This window comes from Psittacula echo (assembly GCF_963264785.1).
Source record: "Psittacula echo genome assembly, chromosome: 3".
Lineage (NCBI taxonomy): Eukaryota > Metazoa > Chordata > Aves > Psittaciformes > Psittacidae > Psittacula > Psittacula echo.
The window spans coordinates 63,606,113-63,621,159 of NC_137736.1; the positions used below are offsets into that span (position 1 = coordinate 63,606,113).

At 38.5% G+C, this 15,047-nt stretch overlaps 1 protein-coding gene across 2 annotated transcripts in view; it reads left to right on the forward strand.

The window, feature by feature from the left end:
* RGPD4 (RANBP2 like and GRIP domain containing 4) overlaps positions 1-15,047 on the forward strand; it is a 33,442-nt gene that overhangs the window by 12,187 nt on the left and 6,208 nt on the right. The window contains exons 14-23 of one of the 2 annotated variants that reach the window (XM_080612803.1): positions 31-168; positions 257-403; positions 932-1,114; positions 1,214-1,297; positions 2,083-2,221; positions 2,391-2,488; positions 3,057-7,608; positions 12,838-13,005; positions 13,760-13,852; positions 14,748-14,932. In XM_080612803.1, the coding sequence (XP_080468929.1) occupies positions 31-168; positions 257-403; positions 932-1,114; positions 1,214-1,297; positions 2,083-2,221; positions 2,391-2,488; positions 3,057-7,608; positions 12,838-13,005; positions 13,760-13,852; positions 14,748-14,932 (5,787 nt within the window). Of the gene's footprint in view, positions 1-30; positions 169-256; positions 404-931; positions 1,115-1,213; positions 1,298-2,082; positions 2,222-2,390; positions 2,489-3,056; positions 7,609-8,158; positions 8,325-12,837; positions 13,006-13,759; positions 13,853-14,747; positions 14,933-15,047 lie in introns of those variants that run through there. The other variant, XR_013956403.1, reaches the window with a different exon arrangement.

The following is a 15,047-nucleotide window of genomic DNA, read 5'->3' on the forward strand; positions in this document are numbered from 1 at the left end:
CGTATGAGTTGTCTTTCACTTTCTTTGTAGGTCTTTCAGGTTGCAGCATATGAAGAAGAGGCACGTATAGCATTTGCAATGTTGGATGCAGTTGATGGCAAAACTGATGATGCTTTATTAGCATTTGAAGCTATTAACAGTGTGGTTTCATACTGGAATCTTGCCATGGTAATATAAATTGCATTAATCCTAAAATCATTTGCTTTATTCGGTTGTCTTCTGACTGGTCATAGTTAATCACCATCCTGTTCTTTAGATCTTCCAAAGAAAGGCAGAAGAGATGGAAAATGATACCATGCTGCCAGAAGAACAAGAAGAGCACAAAACCTATCTTCTTAAAAGCAAGCATTATTTAATGAAGATCATTGAGGAAAGCTCCTCAGATACGTCAGTAACTGAGAAAGTAAGTAATTCTTGCCTTAAAAACTTGTTTCAAGAGGTGCAGTGGCTTTAGTTATTGTTTCAAAACCAAACTGTTTGCATTTGTCAGTTTTAAGACCAGGCTCTGCATTAAGGCAAGTTGAACCTATTTCTTTGCTCATATCAAATAACTTGCTTAATACTAGTGGAGTGATAAACTCTGGGTAACTTTTGTAACCGGTCAGACTATGGCTGGTTCATTCAACCATTCAGACTACTCTGTGGCTAAAAGCTTTAATGTAAATGCATGGGTTTTGCCACTATATTTTTGTGGAGGTTAGTAGTTTGAAAAAAACAGAATTAATGTTTGTGTGAATTGGGTTTTTTTTATGTTAATTACATTAATTTTTCACATTTTTTACATTAAGCTCTAAAGCAGGTTTAGAGCTTTGCTGAAAAGAGTATTTTTATAATGAAAGCCTTATAATTGCTCAGCTAGAATTCTGAGTATAGTCTGTCTTGCTCTGAGGGAGAATTGCAATCATGATTTATGTTTCAAATAACTCTCTAGCTGCCGGTGTCTATTGAAACTGTGAGGGAAATGCTGGATACAGTGATCCAGGACCTTGGTGAGAACGCTGAGGAGGGAGGTCCTGCCTTCAGAAATGGTCTGTCACGAGCTGTAGATTCAGAGGTGAAACACTCTACTCCATCACCAACTAGGTTCTCTCTTTCACCATCTAAGAGCTACAAGGTAAATTAAGTAATTATTATTTCAGGGGATAGTTATGTTTGAAGAAACTTAACAAGATTAAAATAACTCTTTTGTATTTTTTATTTTTTTTTCCCCTAGTTTTCTCCTAAAACTCCTCCTCAGTGGGCAGAAGATCACAGATCTATACTTCAAATGATCTGTCAGCAAGTGGAAGCTTTAAAGGTAAACAATTTTGTCACTATATTCAGTGAAGAACACTTTGAGTGATAAGGATTTAGTGATAATAGCATGGGCTAACTTACAGTTTCTGGACTACTACTTAAATCAGTGAAATCTGCCTAAATTGAGCGCAAGAGTAAATCTTTTTGCTTGAAAACTCTTACTTGGGACTTGGGCAGGGGTGCAGAGGCAACCTAAGGACTCTATGCAGAGAGTTGTTCTTTCATCAGCTTGGTTCTCTTCCAGTTGGGTCTGATGTTTTTATTTCTGGATTTAGAATACAATCTCAGTACTTTGTACTGCTGGAGCAGGTCCAGAAAAGGGCAACGGAGCTGGTGAAGGGTCTAGAGCACAAGTCTGTTGAGGAAGGGCTGAGGGAAATGGGATTGTTTAGTCTGGAGAAGAGAAGGCTCAAGGGGGACCTTATCACTCTATACAGCTACCTGAAAGGAGGATGGAGAGAGGAAGTGGCTGATCTTTTTACCCAAGTAACAAGTGATAGGACAAGAGGTAATGGCTTCAAGTCATCAGTCAGTCCTGGGGTAAATGTTGAACTTGATGATCTTAAAGGTCTTTACAACCTAGTTGATTCTATGATTCTCCTGCATGGGCAGGTTTTGGATGATTCTGGGAGGGGTACCTGGGGTTTTTTTTTCTTTCCCCCCTCTTCCCCTGAGCTTGAATGTTTTTTTAACTAGCAAAAGGGTAGGGATCATTCCTTTTGTTTTCTTCTAAAAATGTTTATGTAATATATACTTATACCCTTGATTGGCACACTGTCTTGTCAGAATGAAATGCAAGAAATGAAACTTAATAATTCCAACTCAAATGCATCATCTCATCGGTGGCCTGCTGAAAGCTATGGAGCAGATACAATGTCAGAGGGTTATCAGAGACCACAAAATCTTCACGAAGCTCCATTAACAGGTAACTGCTGAATTTCTATCTAAATGCTTAGCTAAACCAAGTAAGACTTCTGAAAATAATATAAATTGTTTTAATGATTCAAAATTAAAAACTGATTGCTGGGGAGAGTCCATTTAAAACAGCAACATAAAAACTAAGTATGAACTGTTTTCCTGCTGTTCTTTTTTAGTTGCTACCACTGGCCCCTCTGTTTACTACAGCCAGTCAGCTGCCTATAACTCTCAGTATCTTCTCAGAACTGCCCCAACCAATGTAACACCAACGAAGGTAAGAACAGATCTATCCACTTAAGCTATTTCCAGTGATCTGCTGAAAATGACCACTTTTGATTCTGTATGTAATTGGATGTAATTGCAGCTCCTTAAATAGTGTTTGGTAAACTTGAATTGTTGGGGATAAACTGATCGTTTATCTTTGCCTCATTCTGGGGATGTGGAGTTTGGGAGGGAAAACCAGTGCAATATGTTTGTAATGTGTTAGTAAATGTCCCCTACAGGGTATGTATGATATCAAGCACTTAATTTCCACACAACTTGCTCCCTCCCTGCCACAAGTTGTATGGCAAAACAGAATGAGGTTTTCAAGGCTTTTCTTGGTTAAAAAAAAAAAAAAAAAAAAAAAAAAAGACAAACCACAACCCACTCACCTTGTGCCCCTTGTTTTCAGATGCCCTTCAAGATATAAACGAATCAGTTTAAGTTAAAATTAGGTTAAATTCATGTGAAAGCATTGCCCTGCTTTTAAACAGTACATGTTATGTGGGCTTCAGCACAGTAAGACTTCGTCTTCTATGTTACCATAATAAGCAAAACACTTGGTTTTACTTTTTCTATAGGCTCCTGTCTATGGCATGAACCGACTTGCACCTCAGCAGCATATATATGCTTACCAACAACCGATGCATACACCACCTCTGCAAAACCCTTCTTGTATGTTTTCCCAAGAAATATATGGCACACCTCTGCGTTTTGATTCTCCTGCTACTGGACTCATTTCTCCCCGTGTGGGTGATGATTATTACAATTACAGTGTTCCACCAGCAAGCACAAATCCATCATTGCCTAAACCAGGATATTTCACAAAGCCTGTAGAATCAAAAGTGGTAGAAACTCCAAAGTCTAAATTTGGACAGCCAGGAACAGCAGAAGGATCAAAACCACCTGTGCCGCCACCAGCACAGTTGAGTCAGCCAACAACTTTTAAATTCAACAATAACTTCAAGTCTAATGATGGAGACTTCACCTTTCCTTCTCTTCAAGTTGGAACACCGCCTGCTAATGCAGCTTTTAGTAACAGTGACAGCCTGTTAAGTCTTCTGACATCTGATAAACCTTTACAAGATGATAGATACATGGAACAAAAACCAGTTAATGATCGCTTAAACAGTCAAAGAAATACCTTCACTTTTAGCAATAAACATACTCCAGGCATCTCTTTCGGAGAGGGCATGGGACAAAATACGCACAAAACCCTGGGGTTTGAGAAGGGCGATACATTTAATGCTCAAGATTCAAGCAAGCTTTTATATATGACTTCAAATTCTGATTTGCCCAATAGAGGTCACGAAACAGAGGGAGGAAGCACCCATGGTGGAGATGAGGATGATGATGGTCCTCATTTTGATCCTGTGGTGCCACTCCCTGACAAGATTGAAGTAAAGACAGGTGAGGAAGATGAAGAAGAATTCTTCTGCAACAGAGGCAAGCTCTTTCGTTTTGATGCAGAAACTAAAGAATGGAAAGAAAGGGGTATTGGCAATGTGAAAATACTGAAACATAAAGTATCTGGCAAATTTCGTCTCTTAATGAGACGGGACCAAGTGCTGAAAATCTGTGCAAATCACTACATAAATACTGATATGAAGTTAACTCCAAATGCTGGATCAGATAAGTCATTTGTATGGCATGCTGTAGACTATGCAGATGAGCTACCAAAACCAGAACAGCTTGCAATTAGATTTAAAACACCTGAGGAAGCAATGCTTTTCAAAAGTAAGTTTGAGGAGTCTCAGAATATTTTGAAAACCTTGGGATCAAATGTCGACACATCTGTGACTCAAAGTAGTGGGACAACAAGCGAAACAACAAATCAGGACATGAAGGAGCCTAGTAGACCCATTTCTGGGACCCTAAACTTTGGCTTTCAGTTACCGAAAAATGGGGTGAGCAGTGAATCTGATAACAAAGACAGCCTTCCAGCTGCATCAGCTGCACTTGGCACTAGCACTTCTTCATTTGGAAAGGAAGCTCTGCAAACCTATTCTTCTGGTGGGCTTGAGCAGCATCTCTTGAAGAAGGATCAATGGGAGTGTAAAATATGTTCAGTTCCAAATGATGCAGCTGTGAAGAGTTGTGTATCGTGTCAAAATCCAAATCCAGATATGTGGGAAACACATGGCATGCCATTAACTGAGTCTGCTGAAAGTGTCAAAACCAGTGATAGCACTGTGCAGGACACATTTGGATCTGCTTTTGCTAAAAAGGAAGGCCAATGGGACTGCACTGTCCGTTCAGTAAGAAACGAACCCACTGCTTCCAAGGGTGTTGCCTGCCAGAATCCAAACAAAACCAATGCAGCAATATCTGGTCAAGAAACTTCCTCTAAATTTGGCCAAGCAGTTGCTCCAAAGGCCGTTCAAAATGACTTGGGTACTGCTTTTTCTAAAAAGGAAGGTCAGTGGGAATGCTCTGCAGGCCTAGTCCAAAATGAAGCAAAAGATGTGAACTGTCGTTCTTGTCACAATCCTAACTCTCAAAGTCAGCCGAGTGCGCCTACACCTACTGTTCAGGCATCCCCTGCTCCCAGGTTTGATTCAAGTAAGCCACAGAAAAATGGATTTGAAGGGCTTTTTGCTAAAAAAGAAGGCCAGTGGGATTGTAGTACTTGTTTTGTAAGGAATGAAGGTTTTTCACCAGCCTGCATAGCTTGCCAAACACCAAATCCATCTGGTAAGACTGCTGGCGATTCTTCACCAGCTCCTGCTTTTGGCATGAAAAGTAAGTTACCTGAACCTGCTGGAGGACAGTTGGGAACAGGCTTTAAGTGTGATTTCTTAGAAAAGGGCTTTAAGTTTGGTCTTGAGACAGGCAAGACACCGTCATTTACATTTCAGATTCCTACTGATACTGAAACTAAGCCTGCAAAGGAAGGATTTAGCTTTCCGATGCCAGTGCCTGCAAACGGATTTAAATTTGGGATACAGGAGTCTAATAAAAATACCACTAAGAAGGATGAGCCATCCAAAGAGTGTGCAACTGGCTTCTTAAAAAGCACTGATGAAAAAGACAAAAAGGAACTGCCTTCAGATAGTGGAATTGCATTCCAATTTCAAGAAGCAGCAGGCAAGGAGAAAGGTGACTTTGTTTTTGGGCAAAATAGCAGCACTTTTACTTTTGCCGAACTTGCAAAAAATACTCCCAGGGAAGGCTTTCAGTTTGGCAAAAAAGACCCTGACTTCAAAGGCTTTTCAGGCGCAGGTGAAAAACTGTTTTCTTCACAGGATTCTAAAATGGATCACAAAGCCAACACATCTGCTGACCTTGGTGAGAAGGATGATGATGTGTATAAGACAGAGGACAGTGATGATATCCATTTTGAACCTATAGTTCAAATGCCTGAAAAAGTAGAACCATTTACAGGAGAGGAAGATGAGAAGGTGTTATACTCCCAAAGAGTCAAGCTGTTCAGGTTTGATCCAGAAACAAGCCAGTGGAAAGAACGTGGGGTGGGCAACCTGAAGATTCTTAAAAATGAAGTTAATGGCAAAGTGAGAATATTAATGCGGCGTGAGCAGGTACTGAAGGTGTGTGCAAATCACTGGATAACAACAACAATGAACTTGAAACAGTTGTCTGGCTCAGACAAAGCATGGATGTGGATGGCCAATGACTTCTCTGATGGCGATGCAAAGTTGGAACATTTGGCAGCAAAATTCAAGACGCCAGAGCAGGCTGAGGAGTTCAAACAGAAGTTTGAAGAATGTCAGAGGCTACTACTAGACATACCACTGCAGACGCCCCATAAACTTGTTGATACAGGTAGGACAGCTCAACTTATACAGAAAGCAGAAGAAATGAAGTGTGGCTTAAAAGATCTCAAAACCTTTCTGACAGATGACAAAACTAAACTGTCAGAAGAGGAAAATGTAAACTCTGTTTGTGCCAGCAGTACTTCTGATCTGGTTATAAAGCCACATGCTGAAAGTACTGGGCCTACTCTGGAATGGGATAATTATGATTTGCGTGAAGAAGCATTGGATGATAGTGTAAGTAGTTCTGTATATGCATCACCTCTTGCAAGTAGCCCTGTAAGGAAAAATCTGTTTAGATTTGGAGAGTCTACCACAGGTTTTAGTTTCAGCTTTAAATCTGCCTTGAGCCCATCCAAATCTCCTGCCAAACAGAACCAGAGTAGAACATCAGTAGGCACAGATGAAGATTCTGATGTTACTCAAGAGGAAGAGAGAGATGGGCAGTACTTTGAACCTGTGGTACCTTTGCCTGATCTTGTGGAAGTGACCAGTGGTGAGGAAAATGAGCAGGTTGTCTTCAGTCACAGAGCTAAGCTCTACAGATATGACAAAGATGCAAATCAGTGGAAAGAGAGAGGTATTGGAGATATCAAAATACTACAGAACTACGACAACAAACAAGTACGTATCGTAATGAGAAGGGACCAGGTACTAAAACTCTGTGCCAACCATAGAATAACACCAGATATGAATATACAACAAATGAAAGGATCTGATAGAGCATGGGTATGGACAGCATGTGACTTTGCAGATGGGGAAAGGAAAGTAGAACTTCTAGCTGTCCGATTCAAGCTGCAAGATGTTGCAGACTCGTTTAAGCAAATTTTTGATGAAGCAAAGCATGCCCAAGAGAGAGAGACACTGATAACCCCTCTTTCTTCTCGTGCAAATACGCCAAAGGAATCTCCCTGTGGTAAAAATGCTATAGCTGTCTTGGAAGAAACTACCAGAGAAAGAACTGACCTCAGCCACAGTGATGATTCTTCTGACGTAACTGTAGAGGTTGCAGAGGTGTCCAGCACTTCAGAAACACCAACAAAAACAGTGGTTTCTCCTCCGAAGTTTGTATTTGGATCTGAATCTGTCAAGAGCATTTTTAGTAATGAAAAATCAAAGACATTCACATTTGGAAATACTTCAGCTACTGGTTCTCTCTTTGGCTTCAGCTTTAATCCTCCAAAAAAGAGCGAAGACCATATTCCAGTGGCTCAGAACACAGTGCAGAAAGAAGTGGAAGTTTCTGAGCCAGCAAAAAGCTCTAGTGCTCCTCAGAAGCCTCTAGACAGCAAGGTAGAAAACTTGCCTACTTCAGCACAAGATGGACCCTCGAACTTCTCGTTTAGAGTTATGGAAAAAGGTGAGTGTCAATTGAACTAGTAATGTATTCAACTATGCAACTTACTAAGCAGTCATCTCTGTGCTGTTCCTTACTCTTTGTTGTCTTAATAATGTGTAGTTCTGCACAGTTGTAATGCAGATACCCAGTTCTTCAAGTTCTCGAGTTTCAACTAAAAGAGGGAATTTCAATTCATAATTATTTTCCTATAAAAATTAAAGTGTGTGATGCAAGATGGAGTATTATTGATTAGTGAGAAAGGGGATTTCAAGTAGGAGCTATAAGTTTGAAATGCCGTACTTGAATGTCAGGCTTAAATATTTAAAGAAGAAGCTGTGGATTCACTTTTTGAGACTTAAATAGGTAGTTGTATTGGTAGTGTGTGTACCTGGGCCTTTGCTCTGAGTGGTAGAGCGTGAGAACAGCAAATGTATGCTTCAGCTAAACTTTGAATTATCCTCATGATTGAACAGATGGGTATTCTAAAACTACTTTTTATACATATGTTTAAAGTCTTAATTATTGGCCTCTGTAATTTCAGTTGTGTAGCTTAAATAACACCTGATGTTAGCCTCTTTCCTTAGCCTGAAAAGAGATCATGTGATTGCACCCTCAATTATATAGTTTCTGACACTGCCTGAAAAAGATGCACTTGCAGAAGTTGTGACTGCAACATGGTCACTATGAAGTGATGAAGTGTCCTTGAGACAAGAATGGGATTTACTACTATTTTAATGGTAGAGTACTTTTCTTCGAAGGCTTCATGTACTGCTTCCCATCAGTGCAAGGCTGTTTAATCAGATGATAAATTTCTAATTTGCATACTAGTCCCAATTATGAAGACATACTGTCTGTTTAGTAACTAAAGAATAATAAAGTGACGTGGCAGAAGATAGCTGCAGTCTATTTATATGCATTGGATAAACTTTTATAGAATTAGCAGATGAAAGTTCCTGCTGTGTAATACAACTATGGAGTGCTTCCAGAACTTGGACAAGTCTGTTTTACCCATTTAAAATTCCAGGTAAACACTTATATCCAAACGATTTATTTTTTTAGGATTTAATTTTAGCCTTTTTAAATCTAATCCAATGGCCTTTTGGACAAGCACACCTTCTTTGCAACCTGGTAGTAAAGGTATTTATGTACTGCATTGAATGTGTGATACTGAATGTGTGATCAAAACGTTTGAGCAGGCATGGACAGTAACCCAACTGTGGCAAAGCAGTTGGCTTGGTAATCCTTGTAATTAATGTGCATGCTGAAGAAGAATACTTAAAACTGTGTTTGACTACTGTGTTTGTCCTATTAGAGAATGTCTCTAGCCCTTAGTATGAGCTAGCATAATGGATGGCCCTGTTTAAGCTTCTAGCCTCTGCTTGCCTTATTTTCTTGCACTTCTCTGGCACAGTTTTATTGAACATGCACACTGGATCTCTCAAATTCCCCTTTTCTAAAGAAATTAAATTCTCCTGTTATTTTTAGAGAACACATCTCTTAGTGCCTGAGGTTTTCCACTTCTATGAGAGATGCTTGAAGATCTCAAGATAGATTGTACAGTAGTATGCTAGAATATATTTAGCCTCCCTGTTGGAAATGCTTAATTCAGTTTCCAGATCATCAGTGTTAACTACTGCACTTCTGAAAAAAAGGAGCATGTAGACAGGAGAAAGGCAGTAGCTAAAGAGTTGGAGATATATAGATACATACTACTTGTATAACGTGAAGTGCACCTTAGCTGGCCAGAACTCTTTTGCTGAGTAACCAGTTTGCTTATATTCAGAATCTGTAACCAAAACTTACAGCTTGTAGTTTGATCGGTTATTAACTGTGCTTCTTGGAAGTATGCTTGCTGTAAGCATACTTAACTTACACAGTTGAACAGCCTTTTGATTTTAAAAAGCAAATTTTTATTGCAGTCTGCACATGAGACAATCTTTTGTGTCTTACATTGTTCAGAATATCAAAATGTCATTCCAAACACAATTTTCCCAAAATTGTATTTCTGGAGGCTCTGTTCTTATCTGAACACTGAACACCTGTGTATGTGATCTAAAGTCAACTGTTCTGTGTTTTTAGGCGTCCCTGTGCATGGATTTTATTAACAATTAAGTTTAAATTTTTCATTATTCTGTGTCCATAATGTGAAGTGATTGAGCATTTTGTGCCAGTGCATATGTGCAAGGACTGCTGCTGCCTCAAATTGATCCTGTTTTTACCCTTGAGGTGTGTGAGGGTGTGTGTGTGCGTTTGCAAAAACCCAAATGAACTAAATATGCCTTGGTAGTACTTCAGACTGTTCTTCACTTTTACTTTTCTGCTACCTAGGATAGGATTATATACTTAGTGATTATATACAGTTGATAATTGTCATCAGTGTAGCTTTTGATGGCTTTGTGTTTGAGTTTTCGCTTAATAACGTATGACTGAGAAGTCTAATCAGTGTAAATATAGTCTGAGGCTTTCTCATGGAGGATGTCTTTCAGGGAGCAGCTTCTACGTTGTGCTAGAGCAGCATTCAAAAGAAATGTAACCTTGCAGTAGTTCTGCACCTCCATGCAGAAGTACTTAAGTTTTTCTCAGGTCAGGTCATGAGCTTTTTGCAAGTGCTTTATGAGTGAATCAAAGTTGACAATTGCATGTTACTGTATTGGTTACGTGCATAAAGATTTAAACTGATGCTTTTATATCCAGAAGAAAAGAAAAAAATAAAATCAGTATTGTGACTAGTTGGATATTTAGGCCTACCTGGTATAATGTCAGTTGAAACAAAAGCAAAAATACAGTTCAGCAGTGAAAAGAACTGTTGTGCATGACATTGTTCTTTATTTTGTGCCTTCCATATACTAACGATGCTTTGTGTGGATTTTTCCCCCCAAGTAGAAAGTATGATTATCAGAAAACCGAAAGTCTTTTAAGAATGTGTTGTATGTATGCATGGCTCTTGGTTTTCATGGCTGCCTGTGAAAATATATTTAAGCTGTTTGCAGCATTTTTGAATAAGGAAAGTTAACTTTCTTGTGGGGAGGGTGAGTAGAAATTGAGTTAACTGAACCAGTGAACGTCTTACCTAGTCTTCCTATTCTGACGGCAAATACATGTTGTAATCTTAATCTTTAATGTGAAGTCTTTTGAGTGGATGTTTGGAACACTAGGATCTTAATCCACTGGTGTTTGATAGACCATCATCATAGAGAAGTTTACCTATAGATGAAGTGACTTTGAAATGTATTTGTCTTATTCAGCTACTTTGCACAAAGGCTGCTGAAAGAGACTGTATAATAGTTCTTTGGGAATGATGTCTGTTGAATATGATGAACTGTATCATCTGTTGCCAGGGTCTTCTAGCTAGCTTTATACTGCTCAGATTAAAGGAAGCTTACACTTGTACGATCTACCTGACTGATTTTGGAAGAATTTTTTTGTTGTTGAAGATAGATTTCTTTTTTTTGAAAATTCTCTGATCTTAAGGAGAACTTTTTTTTTGTTGTAACCTTTAATGACTGTAAAACTAAATACTGCACACTTAAACCTCTGTGGTGAACTTGGTGCAAATTTACTCAGTCCAACTGAAACACTTGCTCAGCTAATCTGAGAGAATAAACCGTATGCTAATATGCAGGATACCTGCGTATCTTCATGACACAGTTTGAGCTACACTGGTACTTAATGATTAACCTGAAATCAAAGGGAGAGTCAGCTGGGGCAAAAAGGTTGTGGAGAGAACGCTTTGGGGGTGGAAAAATGTATTAAATTTTAACTAGTACTTTGGATTTTGCTCTTATTCCACTATTCTCTGAATACTCTTAAATCTACTGGAAAATTCTAGTGGTGAAAACTACTTTTAAAAACCAGTTTTATTTTAGTGTGTCAGTTGTGTCAGAGGATCAAAGGGCATGTCTATAAACATTGCAGTTCTCTCCCCTCCTGGTATCCTCTTGCAATGATGAGTACCGAATTGCATGAGCAGGAAGATTGGTGTTCCTCGGGAAGTAAGCAGTGATCTGGTTCGTAGCTGAAGATTTAGGTTCCCACTGACTACTTTGTGCCACAGAATTACCAAGTATTTTCTAATGAAATGAACAGTGAGCTTTTGAGAGCACGCTTCAAATTCTCCTGACTAGTTTAACTCCAACCTGGAGAATGTTAACACATAGGTTGACTTACTAAAGTAATCCATCTGTTCTTCGAAAAAGCCAGTGCGTGGATATTGATGTGCTTTTATAGGGTAATTCTTATAAATAGTTAGCATTCATGTTTTACACCTTTCCCCAGTAAGTCTCCCTCTCAAAACAACACTAAAACCGTACCCAAATGAGCAGAACCTCAACCAAAGAATACATGAGGCAGTTTGCTGTAGGCTGTGCTTCCAGCTTTAACCTTTGACTATGGACTGTTTCATTTTGGGTTTTGTTTGTTTTGTGGTTTGTGGGTTGTGTTTTTTTTTTTGGGGGGGGGGGGGGTATTTGTTTTTGGTTTGTTTTTTGGTTTGGGTTTTTTTTCTCTTTTTCAGTACAAGTGGAATGGACAGCTTCATGTTGAAGGAGAGAGGAGAAAAAGCTATAATAAAACTGATTAGTGGTATTTGTCCTTGCTAGAAAAGCTAGTTAAATTGGCTGAAAGCAGTATTTTTTGTTGTTCAACCAAGTGGAACTAAAAATTACTTTACCTTTGTAACAATAGCAGTTTCAGCAACAGCTGTTAAGATAAATGGAGATTAGCTAATAAAAAGCTCAGCTTTCCCATAGTTAATCTGAAACAAGTTCTGTTCAGTTTCTGTTTAGTATTTTCTAGAACTTAAAGCATTTTTAAGCAGTGCAGTAGGACATGTTGCTGTAGGCAACTTCACTTTTTTCAGTCCTGAGGTTTGCCTCACTACCTCTAGATAGCACCTCTGTCAAGCAATATGCCTATGGAGAAGAGGGACATGAGGACTTAATCCGTATAATAATATAAAGAAGCAGGCTTGTTTCTGTTCTGTTTATTTGGAATTCCAAAGAATTATATCCAATAGAATAGGATGTAATTGTGCATGCAGGTTAGAATTTCTTAACAGGGTGCTCTGTCCTAACATCCTGTAACTTTGATTTTTGTTTCCTGTGAATCAACAGAATTATATATATGCTCTGAATGTATTTTTAATTGCCTTAGAATGAATTCAGTTCTGTAATAATGACAATAACAGGGCTAATGTTATTCCCTGTTCTGAAATTACTCAGTTTTAATGGTTTGTTCAATTTCTGTAAAAAGCTGAGAAGATAACAACATCAGAAGATGATCTTCCATCTGATGAGGTTACAATAGTTTATGAATTAACACCTACCCCTGAACAGAGAGCTCTCGCTGGCTTTCTCAAGCTACCTTCAACATTCTTCTGTTACAAGAATAAGCCTGGATATGTGAGTGATGAAGACGATGGTAAGGAGTGCCAAAGTTGATCTTTGTGTTGTCTTTTTTTGGGAAAGGGGGGGTATTATTAGTGTTTTATGGGCGTTGACACTTATGTTACCAATGCGGTTATTTAGGTAAGAATAAATAATTGCATTTGAGCAGAAGGCTTACTTCTGTAACTAATTTTAGAGACAAATACAAGGCGGTTTTTATCAAAAAAGAACATGCTCAGGTTCCCTAAATGCTAGACTAATGGCTTATTTTTTTTCTAAAGCAAACCCCTAACACTAAAACTGGACATACTTTATATCAAATCTTATTACATGCAACTAAATTACTCCTAATTTATTCAGCAGCAAGTATGTTAAATGGAATTTCTGCAGCATTGTATTGAATAGAAAATTGGAGAAGACAAGGCCACAAATACCTGAGGCTTGATAGTTTTTAATCTAAAAGATCTCCAGCATTTCTTCCCAATTCTGTTTAGTGGTACCCTTAATAAAATCACTCAAGAAATCTGTTTTCTGAAAACAAAATTTATGTCATTTATCTGTAACAATCTAGGCTGAGAAAAGTGTCAGTAGCACACTGAAGCACATATATGCCATATGGGAAATGGAAGTTCGCTTGCTGACCTGTGGAACTCTTAAAACATAAGCAAAAATTATGCATACTTGCTAGGCTTGTGAATTGGAAGGGCTTAGCAGACTTCTCTGTATTTGAGGATGCAGACTTCTCAGTACCCTGTACTGAGAACTTACGCTTGTTTCCTGTATTTAAGATGAAGATTATGAAACAGCTGTTAAGAAACTTAATGGAAGACTTTATCCCAGTGATTCAGGAAAGAAGAAGAAATTGCAAGATCCTGTAAAAGGTATGTCTTAAAACATAAAAACAAAAGAAATTTTAAACTCTAAATCCAAAGGACACAGGGCACTTGAGATTAATTTTGTTTCCTGCGGTAGTTTTTAGAAGCAGTGATGCTGAACTCAAAATACAGCTTTAAGCTCGGTACATTGAACTGTTAGTTAGTAAAGTAGTACCTGAATGAGAAATACACGTTCTAGGTGGCCTCTAACAAGAAATGAGTGTGTTTTCCTAACTTAAGCCCCTTTTGAATATGAGGAATTCAGCTTGGTGTGATGCTGTACAAGATAAAAGTTGTCTGCATCTTTGAATACTTGCTACTTCTGCAGGTAGTCAGTTTAAGTTAAGCTTATGAGTTAATACTGTTCAATTAAGAAAAAAAAGATACTTTGTCTTTATAGTAAAAATACAGGTGTGGAAGATTGAATTTGCAGCTTATGTTTATGTCTGCTTTGAGTGTGCGTCAGACATCAGTGTTCTGTAACTGAAAATCTGGGTAGGTACTTCTAGAAGTTTGGGTTGTTTTTTTTTTTTGAGGATATGTGCTACAAAGAGGTGGCTTATGTTGAGTCATCCAAAGTGTGAGCAGATGCTATAGGAAGGTATTATTAGTACTGGCAGGTGCCAAATGAATTCTTCATCATTACATGGAAATTTCATGGTACCCATAGCAAACCAGGTATGATGAATTCTAGTCACCCTGGGTGGAGTTAAGTCAGTCTTCACTTCCACTGTTTTAAACAGCAGTGCTATTTGAAAAAAATCTTGGAAGTCTGATTTCAAGTTGGTCTGGCTATCATGAGGTTATTTTATAGTGTAGGTATGAAAAAAATTACTTTGGTGTTTAGCAGCCTTCCCAGCTATTTTCCACTGATTTTTACTCTTTTTATTCATTTCCACAGGGAAAAGTAAATCTGACAATGAAGGAGAATGTGCTACTACTTGGGAAACGAAACCAGCTCCTGAGGGGAAGGCTGAAGCAGAAACTCTTGAGGTTCCTTCTACATCTGTTTGTGGTGTCAGCAGTGATACTGAGGATGACAGTCCAGAAGACTTCCAGGCAGAAGTTAAAACTCAAGAAACAAAAGTAAGAACTAAATCTTTATTATTTGTCATTAAACTTGTACAGTTACCTTGTCTACATGCTTACCGAGTTTTCACCTTGTGAGAACTAAAACATCCAGTGGGGGAAAACTTTTGAC